Genomic DNA, 22,512 nt, shown 5'->3' with positions numbered 1-22,512 from the left:
CTCTCATATTGTGTGGTGGAATGAGTAGGAAGCAGGGTTTTCAACTTTTATGAATAGTCTTATTTTTCATTGGGCTAGAGCTTAAAAATCGCATTCTGATTTGAACTATTATTATGCACTGACAGTGTGCTGCTTGCCACGTGCCTGATTAACCTCCAGTGTCTCATGACTACCAGTTCATGTCAACAGCTTTAAGAAAAGTTCTGTCTTTAATGTGCTGTGTTACCTGGAAATGTATTTATTAGGCAACACAGATGAATGTCACAGCATCGTCTTGCTTGATAATAAACTGCAAGATTACTTCACACCTCCTCACATCCAGCACACACCCAAATAACGAACATGCGTATTCATCTTCTTCTCCCGTCTTTGCCCACCCCGCACCTGTCCAGGCCGTGCAGGAGACAGGCGGCTGGCTTCCTTTTATGGTCTCAGTTTCCTTCCTGGAAGCTTCAGTTGGATGAGGAGAGGAGAGGAGAGCGCAGCGCAGCAGCGTACTCACTGTATCCTACAGCAGTGCCGCTGCGCTCCACGCTGAGCCCGCAGACCTCTGAACATTCAGCCTTTATATCCAAAGATATTATAATGATAAATATGAATTTATTATAGCGTGACTCGTTGGATACGGATGAGTTTCATTTCTCCGATTAGTGTTTTTCTTTCTTGTTTGTTTCCCTCGCCGATCAGTCAGTGGAATGGTCTGCGTTTTCTCTCCTGGGTCGTCTCCACTTCAGCATGGGAACTGCGGTGTCCAAAAGGAAGAATCTGAGGAGTGATGCGATATCGTCTGTGGCAGCAAAAGTTCGGTGAGTGTGTCCGGGGGGAGGGAGGAGGTTTTGTTGCCGGGGTCTCTGCGCTCTGAAGCCGCACGGAGAGACCCGGCGGAACGCAGATGAGATGCGCCTGTCGGGTTCAAACTACCACAAGAAAGTACTTTAAGAGGTTCACACGTTTAGACAAATTACAGCTGGGTGCCAACTTTCAAGTGAATATTCCACTTACCTTCTATTTGACAATAAAATAATACATTCTGCAGTCATAACTGCTCCTCTGGTGCTTTTATATTGTTCGTGACTCCTTCATCTTTAGGTTCTCTATAGAGAGTGCAGGTAACTCCTTTTAAAGTTTTACTTTGGCTTATAGCTTGTTAGAGGATATGTCAGTAGATACTTTTAAGTAAACTATGAATAAAAATCACGAATCTTCCCTGATTCGAAAACATATCTTCCTCACATTGCAGACCCCTTTTTTCACATTTCAACAAAGTTTTAAGCACCTTATCTCCTTTTTTGTGATTTATATGTACACAGTGTGGGATAATATCATGTATATTAACTTAACAGGTCAAGTCAATTTCATTTATATGGCCCAAAATCATAAATCACACATTTGCCTCAAAGGGCTTTACAATCTGTACAACAAAGACTCCCTGTATCATTGGGCCCTTAACTCAGATCAGGAAAAATCTCTTCAAGGAGGAGAAAAGGGAAGAAATCTCTATTTGTTTTAGACTCATAATTTAAATAAAATTGGCTATTATTTTCTCAGCACAATGACCTGAAGACAGTGATAACACATTTGAAATACTCTGCACAGTAGTCTACACAATCAAGTGAAGAGAAGCTTTGCTTCTTATGTTTGTCCTTTGGTTTGCATGCTCTAGAGCCAGGATGTGTGCGTTTATTTTATTTTACTGACATGGTCATCTATAAATGTCTAACGTCCAACTGGACTCACTGGACTTGTGACTAATTCTAATCACACTTTAAATGTGTGAGTCACGCCATTAAAGGTCTTTGTGTCAGATCCATGTGTTCTTGGTCTGAATAAGGCTGTGGGATGACTAATGTTGTATGGTAGAAGATGCGGTCTGTCGCCCACTTACTGACCTCAGGAGCCAGTCTCTTAAAGCCGGCATGCAGTCAGATGAAGCTCTGCTGCTCCTAGTCATGTGTGCATACACCTACTTTCCTTCTGAAATGCATGATCCTGCTGGTCTGCAGTAACACACATGCACATAAACAAACAACCCATGACCTCTCCATCTTCACAGCCACCGCCACATTCCCTGATGCACACGTTTTCCTGTTCTATTTGTCTTCCTTGTGCTGTTTATCTGTTTGTCGCTTCCCTCTCCACTTGGCTCGCTTTTTTACACCTCACACTTAACTCTTCCATAAATCACTTTCCAATCACAGCCAGCATCCTGGACACACATGTGCACCATGGCCAAGGCAAATGTGTGCGCACATACTTTCAGCCATATCTGCGATCGTGAGATGCACTCTAGTTGACAAGGAGTTTAATGGCTCTTAGCGAACAATAGTGCTTCCCCCGAATCCCAGACGCTTCTCAGTCTGAGCCGAGCCAGGATTAGCGGTGCCTCGATGAATTAGTGGGGGTGAAGCTGTGTCACTTCTCTCTGACAAATCCAATCCCATGTCTTTGTCTTTCAGTGAGTTTGAGTAGCAATACAGTGGAGAGATTATGCTGGAAATCAGCGTGTTTAATCCCCCGGCGCTCTGCTTTTGACCCTATACTTAACACATCTGTCCCTTCAAGTGTCACTTCATTCACTATTTCACTTGAAAATGCTGAATAGATCTCTTCCTAAGTAACTGGAAACATACAGTAGATTTAGGTTGACTATGGGTGCTTTGGTCAAGTTTTGGGGGGGTTGGGGTTAATGCCAATATTTTTAATAATGTCATCAGCAAGTAATGTTCTCAGGTGACCAATTTCAAATGTTTGTTGGCTAGGTTTATGATTAATCACTGATTGATAGTCAGAACATGTCTGAAACAGAAAAGATGGTTTAAAGGTTCATATAAAGTGCCGTTGAACCACATCTGAGGGCAAAAGTGTTCATGGCTGCTTTGAACAGTGGGTGGGGTGAGATAGTCTTTCTTGGAAGGCATTCACTGTGTTGCAATCATATGTGTACATGAAAAGTAATGGAAGTAGTGTGTAAGATGAGTCTCACATCTGCTTACCTGGCCAACCGCTGCGGAAAGTTGCTGTGATTGTTGGTTTTGGAAAGTTATAGAATTTGTCAGACACAGCCCTATCCAGACATTTAAAAGGTGCTGTGGGGGGGTGGGGGGGGGGGGGGGGGGGGGGCTGTAGATTTCACAAACACTCTACCAAGCATCAAACCTGTGAGCTAACTGGTGAACTGGCGATGTGACGATGCTCAAACAGTTTGGGCTGCTGATGTAAACGGTGCAGATCGTTTGCCCTGCTTGAGATCCTTGTCGCTAGAGGTCATTAACTCCAGCAGATTGGAGATGCGGTATGAGGCGCTTACCTGTTAGCCTCCTGCTAGCAGACTGCACTCTGTCAAGGAGCTGAACTGATACAATGTGCACTGTAGCACAGTACTAACGATCTCTCTGTAAAGGCAGATTGTGGAGACATTTTAATCGTTCACAATCTTATATTGTCATATTGCCCTCCCCTAATATCTACTTTTCAAAGTGTAATTTCCATGAAAGCTGAAATAAAAATTCAGACCTAAAATCAACATACACACTGCTTTTTAACATTATTTGCCCAGATGAAAACTTGTTAGTGTGGTGACTGGAAAATAATTTGTCCCCATAAGAAGTCACAGGTCAGATTTGTCAGAGGGGACGCTCTCTGTCCAGAGAAATCTGGGCTTAAGCCTTGTTAGATTGTTCTCCTCTCTCATCCCTTTGTTGTTCTTTGGTAATCACACACCATGAGCATGCTGTGAAGAGTTTACTGATGACACCTTGCAGGGTTTCTGGGTAATCACCAAGGTAGTTAGGTTCAGAATTTTCAAATATTCCTCGGGTTGTTGACAGCATGAGGTGTTGTGTTTAGAAAGGAGCTCATCTGGAATCAGCCATGAATCAGGCAAAATGTTGTCATTAACCTGAAATGAATTAAACATGAAATTAAGTATTCTGAGCACATTCAGGCCATCCAGCTATTTCCCATCCTGTATTTGTTTTGGCTGCATGTGTGGCATCTTGTTGGCAGAGCTGGGTTCATCAGGAGAATGAGGGGAAACATCTTATGTGCATAGAAATGGGATGAGATAGATTGCCAAAATGAATGTGCATTTGAAACTCGGCTGATTTGAAATAGATTGTCTCTTTTGAATTTTGAGTCATTCTAATGCTAATGTATGTACAGTCTTGACTGGCTCTATTTTAATACAAGAAAGAAGAAAGAAGGAAAAGGTCGATGAAAGTCTTGTATGCTCGCAGAGTCTCTGTCTTTTACTGTGCACTTAATCATGTGTTTAACGTCTCTTCAAGGGAATTTGGGGGAAGATGCACTGTGCCTGAAACACTTATAGGCCTTTTCCATACACATGTGCCGGCTTGCCTCAGTTTGACTTGGTCATCAGCCCGGCATGGCAGGGACTCGCCTGAAGGTGTGTCTTTAACTGATGACGCTTATCTTGAATAAAAAAGCAGCAGGTTTTTTGTGGCTGTGACTAGTGGTCAAAGTCATGGCTATAAAACAGTGGATAAACACATTTAATTTCCTATAAGTTCTTCATAATAAAAGCCTTCCATTAGTTTGTCAGTGAAAGCTTTTAATATGAATCAGCAACAGTGGCAGGAAATGTTTTCATCGGCAGTAACTTAACACGGCTCTGATATGGCTGAAAGCGATCAGGACTCTGAAAGTTCAAACTAAACTTAAAACCTCTTAGGCTTTTAAAAATGTTTTTCTCTCTGGTCTCCAGCTCAGACATGAATTTAGTCTTGCAACACATGCTTGTTTGAGGAGGAGAAGGGAATCATCACAAGCTTGCTGCGGTCGGGGAGACTTTACCGCAGGCCGCTTGGAGGCGGTTCAGGCACACTTTGGCCCGAGTCCGGAGATGGTCCATCTCAGGCACAACTTGGCACAATTTGGCACGACTTGGCATGTTTAAACTGGTAATGGAAATGCAAATAAACGCGGCATGGTTTGACTTGGTGCAGCCAAAAGTGCCAGTGGAAAAAACCTACTAGGGATGGCTCAACTGCCTCCCTATCCTGTTTATTTGTAGAGCAGCACACAAAAACCAGGCCGTCAGCTTTCATCAACCACCGGATGGGAACGATCACCAGCACTTTGGAGTGAACATCGCCTTTAATATTTCAAGAATGTTTGAGTCACTTCTGAAAGGAATTGCACAGCACAACAGTTTTCAGACCTTAATAGTCTCCACTTTGGTAAAAATGTGATTTCATGGCCTCCTTCTCACAAGACTGTGTGACTGGCAGCAACCCGGTCCTCATCACTGCACAGATTAGCTGCAGCCACGGTCCAGTGTTGCTATTAGCTATAAAACATCTGGGTCCCCTCTCTAAAATATAGACCTGTCAGAATCACTGGTGCAAAACCATATGAAGTTTGAATTCTCTTCATGACTTTTAAAGGGACACTGCTGATAGATGATATTCAGTATCCTTAATTATGTATCGGCATATAGGCTTCATTATTTTAACACAGTAAAGAGAGGTCAAAGGTCTCATTCTGAACCCATGAATGCAGCAGGCATGGTTAAGTTGAATAAGTGAGCAGGCCAAACCAGCCCAGCATCCCTAAGAATTATGTGCGTCTTGGATGATTCTATATCTAATGATTTATGTCCAGTGCCAACATTTAGTCCAAATGCAGGAAGTAGTGCGTTCTTCATGTAGATTAACAGAAAGTAAAGAGGAATCCACATTAGGAACGCTTTTGAATGTTTTTTTTTTACATCTTTCACTCACTAAAATGTAACAATCGCATTATAATGGTAAAGTATTTACATCAGCAGCCATTTGAAACACAAATCTCCTGCTGTCTATATGTTGTGAACTATATCTATAATAACTGATCAATGAGCTTGTGTGCAGGGGAAATTACATAGAAACCATAAATAAAAAGAATGCAGTTTTTCCTGTATATTTCCCATGAAGCCTACTTGAAGAATTTCAGTAAAACAGTTGACTTGGTGAAGACAAGCTGTCAGGTGTCCTCTTCGGTCAGGAGCTTTGCTGCTGACAGGACAGCTGATTCAGAGGGTAGTGATGCTGGAGTCAGTGTGGTTGGAACAGTTAGATGTAACACTGGCACTTCTGCATCGCTGTGTGAATTCCCAGTAAGGGTGTGGAAGTGATGGACAGGTGTGTAGGATGTCACTAGAGTTTGCATCCCATCACACATTTACTCATATTTTTCAGTTTTAATTTTAAAAACATGGCAGTGAAAATTTAACAGGTTTTGCAGAATCGATTAGTCAATCAACAGTAAATTAATCGGCAACCATTGCCAAATATGTGATTATTTCAGGTTTCCTTGTCTAACATTAAAGAAAATTGAATCTCTTTGGGTTTTGGGCCATTAAACAGCCAAAACAAGACATTGTGATTGTGGCAGTTTTATTGACCAAATGAATTAACAAAAAAAGTTATCAGAAGATGAATTGATAATGAAAATCATCTTTAGTCGCAGCCCTGTAATCGACCATTATCAACATTCTTATCTGGCAATAAAAGTGGGCCAAATATTCAATATCAGTAAATAGACTCAGGTATTGAATTTTTCCGCAGGATTTATGTTTTTGTCAAGGAGAACAGACCCTTGGCATACTAAAAGTCCCCACTGAAAGAAGACTAACAAAGCTGTTTTATTAGCTATTTTGGTGTGCTGAAACCTGAGGCAACTAGGTTACATTTCAGACTAATGATTAAAATCCTGCTGGTCAAACATTTGATAACAAATAATATGAAAAGCTGGACATTTTACAGAAGAACATCAGAGATGGTGGGCAGTAGTTTGCTCTGGGTCACTAAATCATCTGTGACCTCAGCTGACCTTCAGTATTGACCAGAATGAATTGCAAAAACAATGAAGTTCCTCGACTGTCCCCTTGAGCTGATGGGACCTGGCCTGTAATTGACGTAGTGATTATAGGCACATTTTCACAAGAAATTAGTATTCTGGTCAGTAGAGTAGAGGTCAAACAGAAATGTTCAGTGAGCTGGTGATGCAGTTTCTTTCAGTTTCCTTCAACACTAAGAATTTGAAAATGCCCATAGTGCATGTGTGTGTGTGTGTGTGTGTGTGTGTGTGTGTGTGTGTGTGTGTGTGTGTGTGTGTGTGTGTGTGTGTGTGTGTTCTGTTTAGGGGTTTTGGGATCATCTTGAAACTCTAGTTGGTGACGAGGCTGGGAAGAATGGGATGGAAAGAGAGTTTCAAAAGCCACAAAACTCATAACCTGTCCAACCTCCAGAGAAATATATTATGGTCATTTAGTACTAAATGGCAATAAACCTCTTGCCTAGTTCCCCTTTAATAAAACCCAATATCAGCCCAATATGATAGTAGACCAATAGAGGACTCTCTCCCTCTCTCAACCTGAGGCTGCTCCTCCATCCTCGCTTCCCTTTAGATGAGATACTTTACTTTTTTTTTTTTTACTTTTTTCCCCCTCCAGCAGTCATAGATGAACCCACTTGCAGCCTCTTGGGAGATATGGGTAATTGCCTGACTCATGGCCTTTGTTGTCAGTGGAGTGTAGCGGAGCAAGTGTCTCTTAATGAAGTCATCAGCCTTTTACTAGCCAGCCCTCCCAGTGTGTGCTGAGCAGTGAGATAGGCAGTGATATTGTTGGACAGTGATACAGAGAGATAAGAAAAGGGACACAAGTCAGACTAGTGCTGTATAAATCTACAGTATGTCTTTTCCCTTCCTTTTATTTAACCAGTTAATTAAACAACCAACCAAATTTTTTATTTTTGCGTCATTCATATAAGCTAGATTCAGAATGCATAGTGGAAGAGGCCATGGCACTGAAAGAAGTTGAAGTGTTATTCTAAGTGTACGTGCTGAGGAAAGTATCAGTTAATTTGAAATCGTCAAAGTGTAACAAAGTTAAACTGAAAGCAGATAAACTTGGTTAAACAATGAACGCAGCGGAAGTTTCACTTGAAGAGGAAGTGATGAAAGCAGTCAGTGTGTACTGTAAATAGTTAAATTGTCAGATATATGTAGCAGCAAAAGCAGTTAAAATGTCAGTTGTCGTTCCTTCTTTTTCAAGCTTTTGAGACGAGGTTAACAAACCTTAACGAATCAACCACCATCCCAGTGTTTGATCATCTGGACACCTGAGTATTTTAGGGTTTTGTTGAGGCATTTCATGGAAGATGGACACTTTTGAGTCACCATAGTATGTATAATACAAATGAAAATGAGACTCACTTTCCACCTCTCCCTAATCACACAGCTCAAACTATGGGATCAAATCTACAGTATGAACCCCCATAAAAAAATCATAACTGTATTCTGTATAGAGTCTTCATACATTACACTTTCTGTTATATTTCCTCTCTTCTCCTGCTGCTGTAAACCGTTTTACTGATCTCTCCTTTCCTCTTTACAGTTTCTTTTGTTCATCCAGTTCAGGGGGCAACATCAGTTGTCTTTAATAACAGATAACTATCTCACCCTGTTAATGATAGAAGCAGGGAGAGCAGTAAGATGGCCGTCAGTCTCCTCATTGATCTGACTAATTATGATCGGTATCACTGATCACCTCCCAGCGAGCGGATGGAACACGGAGAGCACAGCGGGGTCAAAACTTAAACAAACCTCCTCTGTCAGCTGGAGCTGCACTCATCTTACAGCCGGTCACAGAGAAACATGCAGCCTCACTTTTAAGAAAAGTAGCTGCTGTGTCAGTAACTACAATATATGCTTTTGATGATAGATTTGGACTCATACTGTCTTTCTATTGAATATCAGTGCATCAGTGTCATCTACTCCTGGTATGAGTGATGCCTCTGCCTGGCTGTAGCTACAGAGAAGAAACCCTACAGTCAAATTCAGTATAATTTGCACATTTTGGTTACGTATTGAACTTCTGAATAATGTTTTTGAAGTATCAGTGTGCCTCAGAGGTTGAACACAGAGCTGTTCCAGGGTGAGAGGCCCTGATCCAACCACAAAGTACATCACACATATAGCAAGGTTAAGTTGCAACAAAAAGGGCACAATTTAATGCAAATGTAGTTTGAGATGCTATATACAAGATAACAAAACACCAAACACCACTACACACTCCTTAAGCAACATGATGCATGCCTGTAGCATGATCATGCCAACCCTATCACCAGTCAGAAGACTGATTCGCACAACTGACAGAATTGTCTCAGGTCATCACTTGCTGAAATTAAAGCCGAACTAATCAATACGGTTATATCAAGAAGGCGTCAAATGACCAGTTATGCATAAAAGGGTTTACAGAAGTGAAATTGATTATTCATGTGCTGTACGCTGGATTTGTGAGGCCACTAGTTTTGTGACCTATCACACCATTTGCACAACCCTTGCAATGGCTCTGCCTGAAAACAGAGATAGATCACTGAAAGACCTGATTATCTATCTTTCACCCTTTCATTTGAACGTTTTCTGGCCTTAAAATGTCAAATTAAAAGGGGAAATAAGAACCTGATGGGTGGCTACGTAGCTCCTCAGTTAGACGTGTTGCTCTGCCTTCGGATTAGCGAATGAACATCCTCATGGTCTTAACGGCATCGCACAGTCATTTAATCATCTTAACTTGGCATTGTGTGAGTGAGGATCTTGCCCCACCAAATCCAATACTTTTTCATGTTATGACTCCCTGATGAGGCCACAGCAAGAAGAAGACAGAGATGTTGATCTTCCTTCCTTCATTCCTTCTGTTCTTCCTTCCTTTCCTTCTTTCCTTTCTTTGCCACACGGATGTCCAATCAGTGCACCCAAACCCCCAAACCCACTCTGGCTCAATGAATATGGCTGAATATCAGAGTAAGCCAAAACACAGTAAAATGTTTCCTCTTCCATTGAAAATCCTCTGCATTCATATTTTGGGATGCCATTTTTGCTGTTGGAAACATAGCTAGTTTGCAATACAAGCAAAGAGTGGCAGGTATCTAGAGCATGCCCCCTGGCTACCCAGAGGCGGATACTAGAAATCCAAGCTGAAATATCCTGTAGCCCCCAGAAACACAGAGAACATCAGCAACAACTACAGGCATTTTTCACACTATATCACTTATTCGGATAGCCAGAGATAAGGTTGAAAATTGACAAAATGGTCCTTTAAGTCACAAGAGAGTCTTCACTGCAAGACCACAGGGACATCCTGTAGGAGGAAAGCAGTATTACACTCACGTAATATTTTACAGTAGAACTTTACACTCTTGAATAAAGATCCTGACATCCAAAGTGATGCACAACCATTTTTATACTCGTGTTCCAATGGTCAGAAGTGCACACAAATATATACACTTGAGGCAACAATGTTTCCATGCACTTACGAAAGCCCATACACACTTAAACTCCAACACACACACAAAAGCAAAACCACTCGGATCAGCACAGGACCTTTCCTCCTCTTTGTCATGCTACTAAGGCTCGTCTGTTTGCTCCTCCAGCACTGTGGCTTTCACTACTGTGCCATTAGACGTGAATGTGTCCCTAGGCATCTATACGCTTCACTATACATATGTGCCTCATATATGCAGTCATCCCACTCCCTCACACATAGAGAGGAGGAAGGAGAAGCCTCACATATGACCAGCTCATAAGACCGTAATATCATCCAGTCCAGTGGTTCATCTGTCACCTCTTTGTCCTCCCTCCTCTCCTTATTTAATACTCTTTCTTTACTTATCATGCCTCCCCTCTTCATCCCACTTCCCACTCCCTCCTTACTTTCTATTTTGGTCTTATAAACACATCTCTTTCTTGTCACCGTGTTTCTTCTTCTCCCCCCTCCCCCTCCTCATGTCACATGGCTGAAAACATGCAGTAGGGAAAAAAAAAAACTCCAAAAGCGCAGTGTAAAGCTGCTGGCGCAGCGGCTGCATGGGGCCACAGTAAGACGAAGCACAGCCGGACGGTGCTCAGCGGAGTCCGACTCTGATGTATAATTAATGTGTTAAAACTCTGCAACATAGACGTGTTACATGTTTTCTGTTTCAGAGTCCTCTGGAGTAAAAAATAAATGAATACGTTTAAAAAACGGAGGTGACTGCCGTGATAAACATTATCAGATAACTGCTTTTGCCCCGAGGAGCACGTCAAGCCTTCGCTGTGGCTGTGAAGAAACTCCTCGAGAGCCGCAGGGAGAATGAATATGTTTTTGTGTGTATTACTCTGCTCCTACCCTTGTGAGGACTGAATGTCATCACATACTAGATACTGTAGATGCGAAATTCTTATTAACATATCAAACTACATTTCAATTAGGTGCTCCAGTTCCAGGCCCTGGTATAGACCTTTTTTACAGAAGACATTTTGACCCCTCAGTACAGGAAAAGGAGGTGCTATTAATAACATTAATGATGGCTGAATCCAATTTTTTTTTTTTTTCAAATTCATGACTCTGGCATAGTGCATGAAGGTTCACCAGTATAGCTTCCTTGGACACTTACATGGGACCGAGCCATTGCTAATGTTATTAGTTCCACCTGTGCTTTTACTGCTACGACAATTGAAAATGTCTGCTATGAAAAAGGGTTATTGTGCTTGCCGGCTCACTGGCACGACTTACCGGGACACTAAAATAGAGTGGAGAAATGATCGACTGTAAAAACTTGTACCTGTGCTATTTATGCTATAACAAGTCAAAATGTGTGGGCTGTGAAAAAGACCTACAGCGATCCTTAAATCTCCAATTTTCCACCCAGTTCACAGCTGAAGCTGAATAACCAGATTGTGAACAGTTCAATTTGGGGAAATCTGGGGATTTGAGTGCTTTGAGTGAGATAATAAAGGGCAAGTTTAAGGTCCTCATGTGTATAGTAATACAAGTGTTCAACTGTTTAAAACCTGCATTCATTAATTGATTGTAACAAGCTGCAAAGACAAAATGATGCCTGAACAAAGTGGGTATGGCAATCATATTAGCAATATGCTTTTTTAACACATCCAACAGACATGTAGCAACATTAGCATTCATTTGGATTTGTGTTTCTGTCCACTTTGCGAATGTAAGACTGATATTCGGTTTCCTTTTAGCTGTTTTGACTTCGTCCATCTGCTGTTGGGTGACTGGGAAACTACGTTTTTTGATCTTATTTGTGAACGGAAACGGTATAGTTGCAGAGCAGAGTATAAAAATATTGATTAGAGCAGCTTTAAACTGAGTTTAGGATCTAAGAACTGTTTTAGGGCGCTGTTTTTAAAATTTATATTCAACGTCTTCATATTTAATCATTTCATGCATACAGTGTTTCTAGGACTTTATGTATGTAAGGGAGGAAAAAAGTGCTCTCAGCCTTTGCTGTTGGTTTAACAGGATGATGTTATTAAGGAGTCAAATGTTAAGAAGGAGCTGTTGGTGATGTTGATCTATTATAGGGATGGGTATCATTAGGATTTTATTGATACTGATATTAATACTGATACTGATACTTATTGATACTCTTATTGATACTACTCTCCATGATTTGGTGCAAAAAATAAAGACATGACATGAAAAGATGTGAAAAGATTCAACAGTTATTTATGTATGAATATAATAGTTAAATTAGAAGATAGGGAGAGAGAAAATACAGTCTTATTATCATAACAATTAAGGCTGTAGTCAACCAAAGATGGGTGAAGAAAAGCAACGTTCATGTAATATAGTAAACAAGCCAAGTTAGCCCTCCAAGCTAAAAAATAACGGACGTAGCCACTGCGACATCGCCCACTGGTTTGTGGACTCCCGTTTTGACTTTTTTGACCATCTTGGATTCTTGGAGACAGAAGTGATGAGAAGTGACCATATCTGGACGACAGGGTGGAGGTGACCCTAAAGCTAGCTGCTAGTTTGGTTAGCACGGTGCATTTACAGTCTATTGTTAACTGTGATAATGCTAATGCTAATTTCTGCTAGCAAAAAGCAGGCTTAACACCATTAAAACAAATTGTACTTACTAGAAAAACTGAACATCTGACTCCTCAGAGGGTCTTTTAGTACAACCAAACACTGAACAAGACTTTTTTAGGCGACCAAAATGTTAAAATTAACTGAAAACACACTGAAATAGAGATGGCTAAGGTAAATTAATCTGGGGTTATGCCATGGGTTTGTCACTGTGATAGCGACTTGTCAATCACAACGTAACCATGCCCTAAAGCATGCCCTGCTTTATCATCAAATTTAAAGTAAATGGGATCATAATTTACAAAATGAATATCATGCTGTATTGAAAAAGACTTTAAGCTAGCGATTGAGACCATAAACTCATTAGGAAACAGTTTACTGAGGTAATAAATCAAGTGAGAGGTAGTGTCATTTTCTCATAGACTTCCATACAATCAGACTTCTTTTTGCAGCCAGTGGAGTCGCCCCCTACTGGTCATTAGAGAGAATGCAGGTGTAAGGCACTTCTGCGTTGGCTTCACTTTTCAGACCCAGAACTATCCGCTTGGCTACGTCATTAAACAAAAGCCAGAGACTATATCATATTAAGTTAGTGTAAATTCACCACTTCTAAGCAGAAGGCAGAAGATAAAATTATCTCGGAGCATGACGGGCAAGGCCTCTCTTCCTCTGGGAAGCTCTCTTGTTTCCCGCCTTTGTCTCAGACTCACCCTGGTCGGCGGCTCAGCCTGCCGCTGGCTGTGCAGCGCTACCTTTCTCTTTTTATCCGTTTTATGGCGGGTGGCAACCAGCGTTAAGGTGCTTTACTGCCACCTACGCCAGATATGTTAGAGTGAATTAACGTTGCATACATACCAATAGCAGCACAGTTTGTCCAGGAGCTTATCAGTATTTCAGTACCGACCAGTCAGGGACTGGTACCAATTTAGTACCAGTTCTTGATACTCATCCCCAATCTATTTTGAGCTCAAGATGCAGTAACAGTGTTAAAGTTTCCTTGTCAGAATGCTGTGTTTCTTTTGATAAATAATCCAAAACACCACAAAATAAAAGGGTTTGTTGGTATGCGGACACAGAATATGACATCTTATAGCCCACCAGGCCATGGGAAAATACCGGCATATAATGCATTATGTTATTTTGTACATTTTTGACATATTATTACTGCATATCAACACCGGAAAATATCCTTTTTCATAGTTTGGTAATGGTTTCAACAACTCAGCCCTACTTTACATAGTATAACATGAGAATGAAGTGGATTATTTTGGCAGCAGCACAGTGAAATTGCATTCTAGACAAGATTTTTTCCATAAATTCTGCCTCTATGAGTCCAGTCCGTGTTTGCTTTCGACACTGCAGCGCTTTGTCCTCTGCAAACCGCTGCATGTCTTTACACTGCTTTACTCTCAGCATAGCATATGGGATTTTTCATAGGAAGGAGTGCACAAAGTCAAGCAGATAGATCAGAGATGATTGCATTTTCTTCCTCGTGTCCTCCCTCCTCCTTCTCTCCCATCATCCGGACTGGGAGGGGAATTTTCACGGGTGGCGCTGCTACTGCACGTGCTGCCTCATATTTAATTACTTAGAGTGTCGTAGCAGGAAGGCATATAGGCTACAGCAACAACACAGCAATTCCATTTCAACGCACCCCCCCTGAGATTCAGCCGTGTGTGCATGTAGCAAGCGTATTGTGCATGTATGTACGTGTGTGTGTGTGTGTGTGTGTGTGTGTGTAGCCTATTTATTTTTCTGCATGCTGCTCCACATGCAGTCTCTGAGTGAGGATGTGGGAGTCTGTCTGTGTGTCTGTGCGTGCAGATGGCAGGAATGCCAGGTCGGAGTGAGTGGGAAGAGAGTGATTACAGGCTTTACTGTTTCTCTATGTGTCTGTGTGTATGTGTGTGTGTGTGTGTGTGTGTGTGTGTGTGTGTGTGTGTGTGTGTGTGTGGCCTATATCTTTTAGATGACGTGTATTTTAAGTATGTGGGTGTTTCAACAGGAGGAATGTGTATCTGAGTATAAAACAAACTATTTCACACTGTAGTACAGCTGCTGATTTTTCTTACTGTATCTTGTGCCAGTTGCTGAACAATGAAGAGTCTGTTTCAGCTACTTGTAGCAGAATATTATTATTCAAGAATAAATTAAAGTCAAACTGAAATTAGAACTCTCCTCAGTTTCTGTGTAAGGAAATATAAACTACAGTAGAGTGATACTGCAGGTATTTTTTAAAAGAGGATAAAACCATTTTAGCTGTTGGAGCATGTCATAGCCCTGTACTGACAACAAAAAGGATGTGCTCCAGTTATGTTAGTTTATCTTTTAGCTTTATGTCTACACCGGAAGTGGAAATGTAACATGTTGTTTTGGTTGACATCGACTGCTTGAAACCACCTTGTGGCTACATTTTAGCAAATATCTGACCAGTTTTACTAAATGACATTGAGTGTAAAAAGTCACCATAGCTGGAAGATCATGAGAGACTTTTTTCTACAGCAGTTTGACAAACACTGATAATATGCGGCTGCACTGATTAGATCATTCTCACTCCATGCTGGGATCATCTCCTCATTTTACTGTGGTCTTGGTCTAATGGTCTTAGAGAATTGTCAGAATGTGTTGGTATTTGTGTTTTTATTATGTGTATATAACAATATGATATCATAGAGAGGCCATTTCAAATATGTGCTAATACAACATAGAGTCACATGAATCACAGTCAAAATTATACTATTAATACAATATATATTGTATTACATAGTTAGGTGAAAATTTGTGTTTTAATTCCTATTTTTAAGCTAAGAATCCAAATAATGCTAATAATAACCTGCATCATTATACTGATGAGTTAAAGGATAAGGCTGGCAATTTTCCATATTTTTCTTATTGTCAACAAATCTCATATTTGGCTAAACCAACAATGAATTGATCCATTAACAAGTATTTTGTATGTGTCCAAAGTCTGATATATCACATTCCTCTGTGCCATAGACTTCTGTTGTCGTGTTCAGTCTTCAGAAAGTAGATCCGTGTAAGGCAGACATGTTTACGGTGCTTTGCTAGCTTGTTGTGCTACATATCACAACTTCTTGACATTGCCCCACATGGTTAATTTCTCAAAGACGTTAAGTTAATGAAAAAAAAAGAAATAAAGGGGCAGGCTGCATAAGGTCAATAGACCACAAATGTAACAAGACAGTTTTTTCTCACCCCCTTTTCCAGCAAGCACACATAGCGTTGGTTATGTACCATTAGGCATATCATATGTCCGTCTCTTTAGAACATTCTTGTTAAGTTTGTATTTCCTCAGGGAAGCTAGCCAAGATCAGATGTAGTAGTCCTGTAACCTCAGTACTCCCTAAGTTACTCTGCTGTTCAAATTATGACACAGTTCTGTTCTATGATGTGCAGAGTCACAAAGGCCAATTCATGCTTTCCTCATTCCACGTACCGACCGTCACTGTCGTCTGATCCAAGAATTCACACCTCATGGAGAACAATCCTATTGCAGGATGTTATCACTGCAGAAATAAAACTGTACTACTAAAAAGTACAAAAATCAAAACAAACAGCAACAATATATACTGATTTGATTTCACTTTGCATGGGATATGTTATATAACCATAGTCTTGAATACCCCAACCTGTTTAAAAACCCAGTGTACAATAGGTCCTAGAGATATGGCTATATATGCGTGTGATACAGTGTAAAGGTTACAATAGTGCTGATAGGCCCATTATGTGCTGAAGCAGATGTTTTTTAAATAGAGTGAGGTCTGAAGGCCTTGCAGCTTCAGAAGCACAGAGCTTGAATGATTGTTAATGAGCTAATCACAGTTATTCATGCCTGTTCCCCCTTTCAGAGTTTGTACGTTCACCTGCTGTTGCCTTTATTATGCAATACTCATGGATGGCTTTAGCATTGTACGGTTACAAATGTCATGTAGCAGTGCAGAGGACAGCGTGTGGCATTTTGTTTCTACCAATGCAATGCAATGCATAAAGCACTCATTGTTTTGTATGATGCTTTGGATATAAAATTCATTAAATATCTTGTGTTTTAATTCAGAAAGCATCACTTTTGTTTCAGAAATGCGTTGATACCTGTCTAAAGAGAATTACATGTAAGAGAGGACGTTGTGTTTTAGTGACAGTCTGCAGCATAGATACTCTGCATACTGTGCCAGTTCTCCACTGTTCCTACCAATATGTGTGCTTTCATAACATGTGTATGTGCCTACATTTCTTTCCTGGATTTCTGGCTGGCACATGCAATGTCACAGTCCCCTATGGGGCCTATCAACCATGCAGGGGAGACAAGCTGTAGCTTCCAAGCTGTTTCCCAGTCCTCCAGTCACTGTAAAAGAACAGGCTGTTATCCTTGTGAGAGACGGCTGTTACAGGGTATGGATTCAGGACACTAGCAATAAAATAGCCTCTTACAGACTTCTGTGGCAGTGTAATCTACTTGACTGGTAGCATGCCACGGACAGTCTTCACATGAAGAGGCCTCAAAGATAAAAAGCTCAGACAAGATGTTTATATTGAAAGAATCCCATGAAAAACCTTGATTCTGAGTCACTTCTGTGTTTATTTGACAATAGCAGTTGTGCAGTTGTCTCAGGGTTAACTGCTGTCCTTGTTGTATCTCCACAGAGCAGCCAGAGCATTCGGAGAATACCTGTCCAATACCAATCCAGAAAACCGTAACGGAGCAGGTAGGTGACACATGCACACTCTGGAAATAAAATGATTGTCTACTGACTAACAATGAACATTAGCAAGGAACACCAAAACCAGGAGTCTAACATAGTATCTAAAAAACAGGCTAACCTCACATCTGGAAGAATGGAAATGGAAATCTTTATAGTGCTGACCTTTGAGGGAACGAAAAAAAGAAAATTGTAATACATTAGCATGCATTAGCTGTCCACTTTTATATAATCATGTAGGAATATAAACGGCTCCACATGAGAAGTTTACAGTTCTGAGACAGAAGTCATTTGTACAAATGTGTATCTTGAATAAACTGTCTAAACTTGTTTCTTTAGTGACTAATCTAGCTAGCTAACCGACATTTAGCATCCACTTAGCTTGGAGAACTGTTGTGACTGACTAGCGCTAGCATGTTCTCAGCTGTTAGCTCACCAAACAGCCCTGTGAGTAGTCACTGTGTTATCATTCTAACACCACTTATCTTACGAGAAATTTGAGGACAAACATGGCTGTGACCAGGTTTTACCCATAAAAAAACATCCAAAAACCCCCCGCAATGAACCAAAATAAAATGTCACAGAAATATTTCTAAAAGTAGAAAGTTTTGGAAAGTACAAAATCTGAAATGATCTTTGTCAGGTGAATTGAACAGAGGACAAATTTAGTTCAGAACTAAATTTGATCATTCAGAATGATACCTGTAATATATATATTATATACAGTATGTGTCCTGTCCTGTACTTGTTTATCCACAGCCCAGATAGCATGAAAAAACCCACCGATTCCCATGAGCTAACACTTATTATCAAGCCTGCAGCATTGCAGCTGCTTAGCCTATTCAGTGAGAAGGAACATCCATCCTCCGTGACCCCGCAGGACGACAGAGCTTTTGTTTCTGCCAAAGCCCTGTATGTACCGTACCAGCTTATCCATTTCCAAATCTTTCATCATTCCTCTCCTTGCTCTTTTTTATCACTCAGCCACCTCTCTGCTTTTCCTTCTCATCCTCCTGAAAGCTCGTTTGTTTACCATTCTGCTGCCAAAGCTACGAATCCCAAAGAGCAACAAACAACAAACAATCCTCTTTTGCTCCTGTCTCTCTGTCCATTTGTTCATGTATATTTTATATTTTAGGCATTTATCTGGTGCCCATTTACAAAAGGTGTATAAATGACAAACAACATGATTTATCTGTCACTTTCTTTGTTTTCTTGCTATTCTTCTCCATCTTCTCTCCTTTTCTTTCTCTCTATCACCAGATCATCTATTGTCTGACACCTTCCCCGGCCAGGACTGCGACTCTCCAGACGTCAGCCGCTTGCATAACAACAACCTGCCACCACAGAGCCGCTGTTTGCCCATAGCTAAGCCCAACCATTCCACCCAGTCCAACCCCAGTGCTAACCTACAATCCCAACCTCAGGCTAACACCCTCCAGACTCAAGCACCTTTAGGCCCCTCTAAACGTCGACTCTCTGTGGAGCGCAGTCTCTCCACAGAGAACCCACCGGGTGCCAGAGGCCCAGAGGGGGGTGCGGCAGTGAAGCCGGCGAGAGTGTACACGATCACCCAGGAGGGAGGGATGACCCTCGGGGGGCGCAGCAGTGAGGAGAGCCTGGAGCTGGAGGTGCTTAAAGGCTCCAGGGAGCAGCCTGTGTCCCAGGGTCCGGACCACAACCCATCATGCACCAGCCAACCGTCTGCTGCAGCCGCTCGTGGTAGCCATCACCGTAGCAGCCATCACCGCAGCAACCATCACCATGCCCACCAGCACCACGGAGGCTCGCTGTCATCATCGCAGCCACTGCAGAGCTCAGGGAGCGCCAACAACATCCGGGACTGGGGGATGAGGAGAGGGGGGTCGCGGGACGACTGCACCCCGGACTGCGTGGCCTGCATTCGTGCTCCGTGTCAAAGCCAGCGCTCCCTGGACCTGGATACCTCACCGCGGGATGGGGGGAAGCACCGCAAGAAACTGGAGAGGATGTACAGCGAGGACAGAGCGTCTACTGATGACAGGGGTATAGAATGATTGATGGGAAGATGGGTGGGGACTTAAATTGATATGGAAGATGGAAAGGATTTATAGATATGTACATCTATCATGACAGCAGCTATGTGGTTTTGTGTGCTCCACTACATCTTAAACATACTGTATATGGAGTATTTCACTTCACACTCTTTTGTCAACATGCATTCACGAGCCTCCTCCGCTAATTGTAAGGCCCGTGTGTGAATGTTCCGCTCGCTGATACCACGCCTGTCTTTTCTTTCCTTGTGTTTGCAGAGGACAATCCTAATAGCTGGTTCCCCAAAGAGAATATGTTCAGCTTTCAGACAGCCACCACCACCATGCAGGCGTGAGTATGGCATGGAAATCCGCCTTCACTCCCACTCTGTCATCTCTGTCTTACTGAACCACCACCGTGTTGGCAGGATACGACCCAGCCTTTTCCTTCCAAGACTTCCAGCTCAAATGTAGCGTTCTACTACGAAATCTTAATGAGCATTCACACATTTCTCACTTGTTGGTCTCACCAAAATATGAAGCCAGTACGAGCTTGTTCCAAATAAAGTAAGGCCAGTCGTAGTTATCCACTTTTGTTATTCAACCTTTAGCTTCCTCCCTGACTGTATGGAAGTCAGGGGATGCCAATATTGAAATCAAATGGTTTAATCGAGTTGAAATTTAATTTTCTATTCATAATTATGTGTTTGAAAATGCATTATTTCTGAGAAATTGCAACTCGATCATAACACTGCCTCAATGATAATGAAATTTAATGTTAAGATGGACTTTATTGTTGTTTATTGTTTTATTCTCAAAGCTGGTTGCACATCAGTTTCTCACATTTCTTTTTATTATGGCAGTGTTACACTAATCTTTTGTTGACCACATTGTACTGCATATTTTTAATTAAATATGAAGTTTATTATTATTATTATTATTGTTATTTAAATGAAAATTGGATTATGAAATTTAAGTTTTGTCACAAATGTTATGCACACAAATAGAAAAAAAAGTTTATTAGCGTAATTTGATTTTTTTTATATTAGCAGCTGCAGACTTCTATTCTGATCACCTTATTCAAATTAAAAATATGTAGCAGAAGTATTGACACTAAAATGTATTCCATGCATGTCCTTCACCAGAATCCTGCCTTATTCCAACAAGATATGGAAACAACCAACACACATTGGCTAAAGAATGCTAAAGAATTACTGTAGACATGAGACAGGACAAAAAGATGATAACAAACTTCCAGAAAATGTCCAAGAAGTTAGAATAATTCTTTAATATCTGCCAAACCACTTTATATATATATACTTCTTCACTTCGCTTTTCTATTTATATTTTTGAGAAATTTTGACATTGAAATGAGATAAAGATAGAAATGAAACATCATCTTCAGTCAAAAATCTTGGAATAAAGCAGGATTGGAAAGTACAGAATGTGTGCTGGTCTAGACAGTTCACATGCACACACACACACACACACACACACACACACACAGACCCCCCTCCGCTCATCTTGACTGCTTAATTATCACCCGTCACCCAGATCCTATAATTATGACCCTTAAAACAGACAAAGCTCACCCGTCGTGATCTTTCCCCTTGTCTCTCCCACGTTCTCTCTTCTCTCTCCATATGTCAGTGTCTCTCCTCCCTTTCCCATCTGTTTCCATCTGCTCATGTCCCTATTAGGGTCAGACTGATATATGGGTCCGACAAAGGCCTTTGATTTAAATGATGTGTGTATGTGTATGTCCTAATAAGACTTTGACTTACTGTGCAAAGATTCTGTCATTTCTCACTGATATTTTAAGTTGGTAGGCAGAAATATTCCACTTTCCATTCCATGTTTTTTTGCCTTTGTGTCCTAACCTGAAAGTGAGAACTGCAACATGAAGCAGTCTCTGGTGTGTGTGTGTGTGTGTGTGTGTGTGTGTGTGTGTGTGTGTGTGGAGTATTTGGCTATCCTGGTTGCTAACTTTTCTTTCATTTTGTCTTTTATTCTTCCTCTCCTCTTCTGTGGCTGCTTTCCAAACCACGACTGTAGAATATCGTGAGTAACTCTTTCAACCGCCCCTGCTGTTCTTCCTCGTTGCTCTTCCTTTTTCTTACTCTGTCAGTTAGGTAACATGTCTTCAACCCTTCTCCTCATGTGGCTTTGTGCTACTCTTTCTGCTGTGTCCTTAACCCCCCGTCGACCTCAGTGTCTGCTGGACTGAGTATTTGTGCAGGGAAGGTACCGTACAGCAGGGATGAAATGAATGCAGTCATCATGAAAAGCATATTGGTCAGAGCAAAGACATTTTCATTGTGGTGAAATCTGCACACTTATGTTTTTGTTAGCATGTAGCTTGATCTGCATTTAAAGCAAACGTTACAACAACAGTAGCATCATTAGGTAAGGGTCATTAGTCAGATATCAAAACTTTCACATTGTGAGAAAATATTTAATAGCAGTTTGTAATTATAACCATAACTGGACCACCACTACCAACCGTTTAGCAGTATTAATAAATATAGCACCAGTTTTGAATGTCTTGTAATGTAACATACCACTAATATAATATCTCAATATCTTACTTATTTTTTATTTAGAAAACTGGCTCATTTTAATGGTTTGAAAAGGAAATAGAAGTGTGGGAGAACCTCAACATCAACATTATCTTATCTGATTCCTTTCATGTTTTGGACAACTTATCATCTTAAATACAATGTAGACCACCACATAGGCCTGGAGTTTAATTTACAGAAAATACTGTAATTGTAATTTACATTTTAATTGGTCAGAAAAATCACTATTATATCCAAATTGTTCAGCCCAAGCTGTTGTTAAGCTATTACATCAACCTGCTGTCGTCAGGCTCTCTACTTTTGTTGAATTTCACAGTTGAACTTGAAGT

General features: G+C 41.0%; 1 protein-coding gene across 1 annotated transcript in view; it reads left to right on the top strand.

Annotated features, from left to right (window-relative positions):
* The first annotated feature begins 362 nt into the window (after positions 1-362).
* Positions 363-22,512, top strand: part of LOC137191435 (NMDA receptor synaptonuclear signaling and neuronal migration factor-like) — a 51,568-nt gene continuing 29,418 nt past the window's right edge. The window contains exons 1-4 of the mRNA XM_067601511.1: positions 363-806; positions 17,537-17,598; positions 18,856-19,617; positions 19,884-19,956. Of these exons, the coding sequence (XP_067457612.1) occupies positions 736-806; positions 17,537-17,598; positions 18,856-19,617; positions 19,884-19,956 (968 nt within the window). The 5' untranslated portion in view covers positions 363-735. The remainder of the gene's footprint in view (positions 807-17,536; positions 17,599-18,855; positions 19,618-19,883; positions 19,957-22,512) is intronic.

This window comes from Thunnus thynnus, chromosome 2 (assembly GCF_963924715.1).
Source record: "Thunnus thynnus chromosome 2, fThuThy2.1, whole genome shotgun sequence".
NCBI lineage: Eukaryota > Metazoa > Chordata > Actinopteri > Scombriformes > Scombridae > Thunnus > Thunnus thynnus.
Note: the sequence above shows the minus strand (reverse complement) of the source record. Positions and strands in the feature narration are given on the sequence as shown.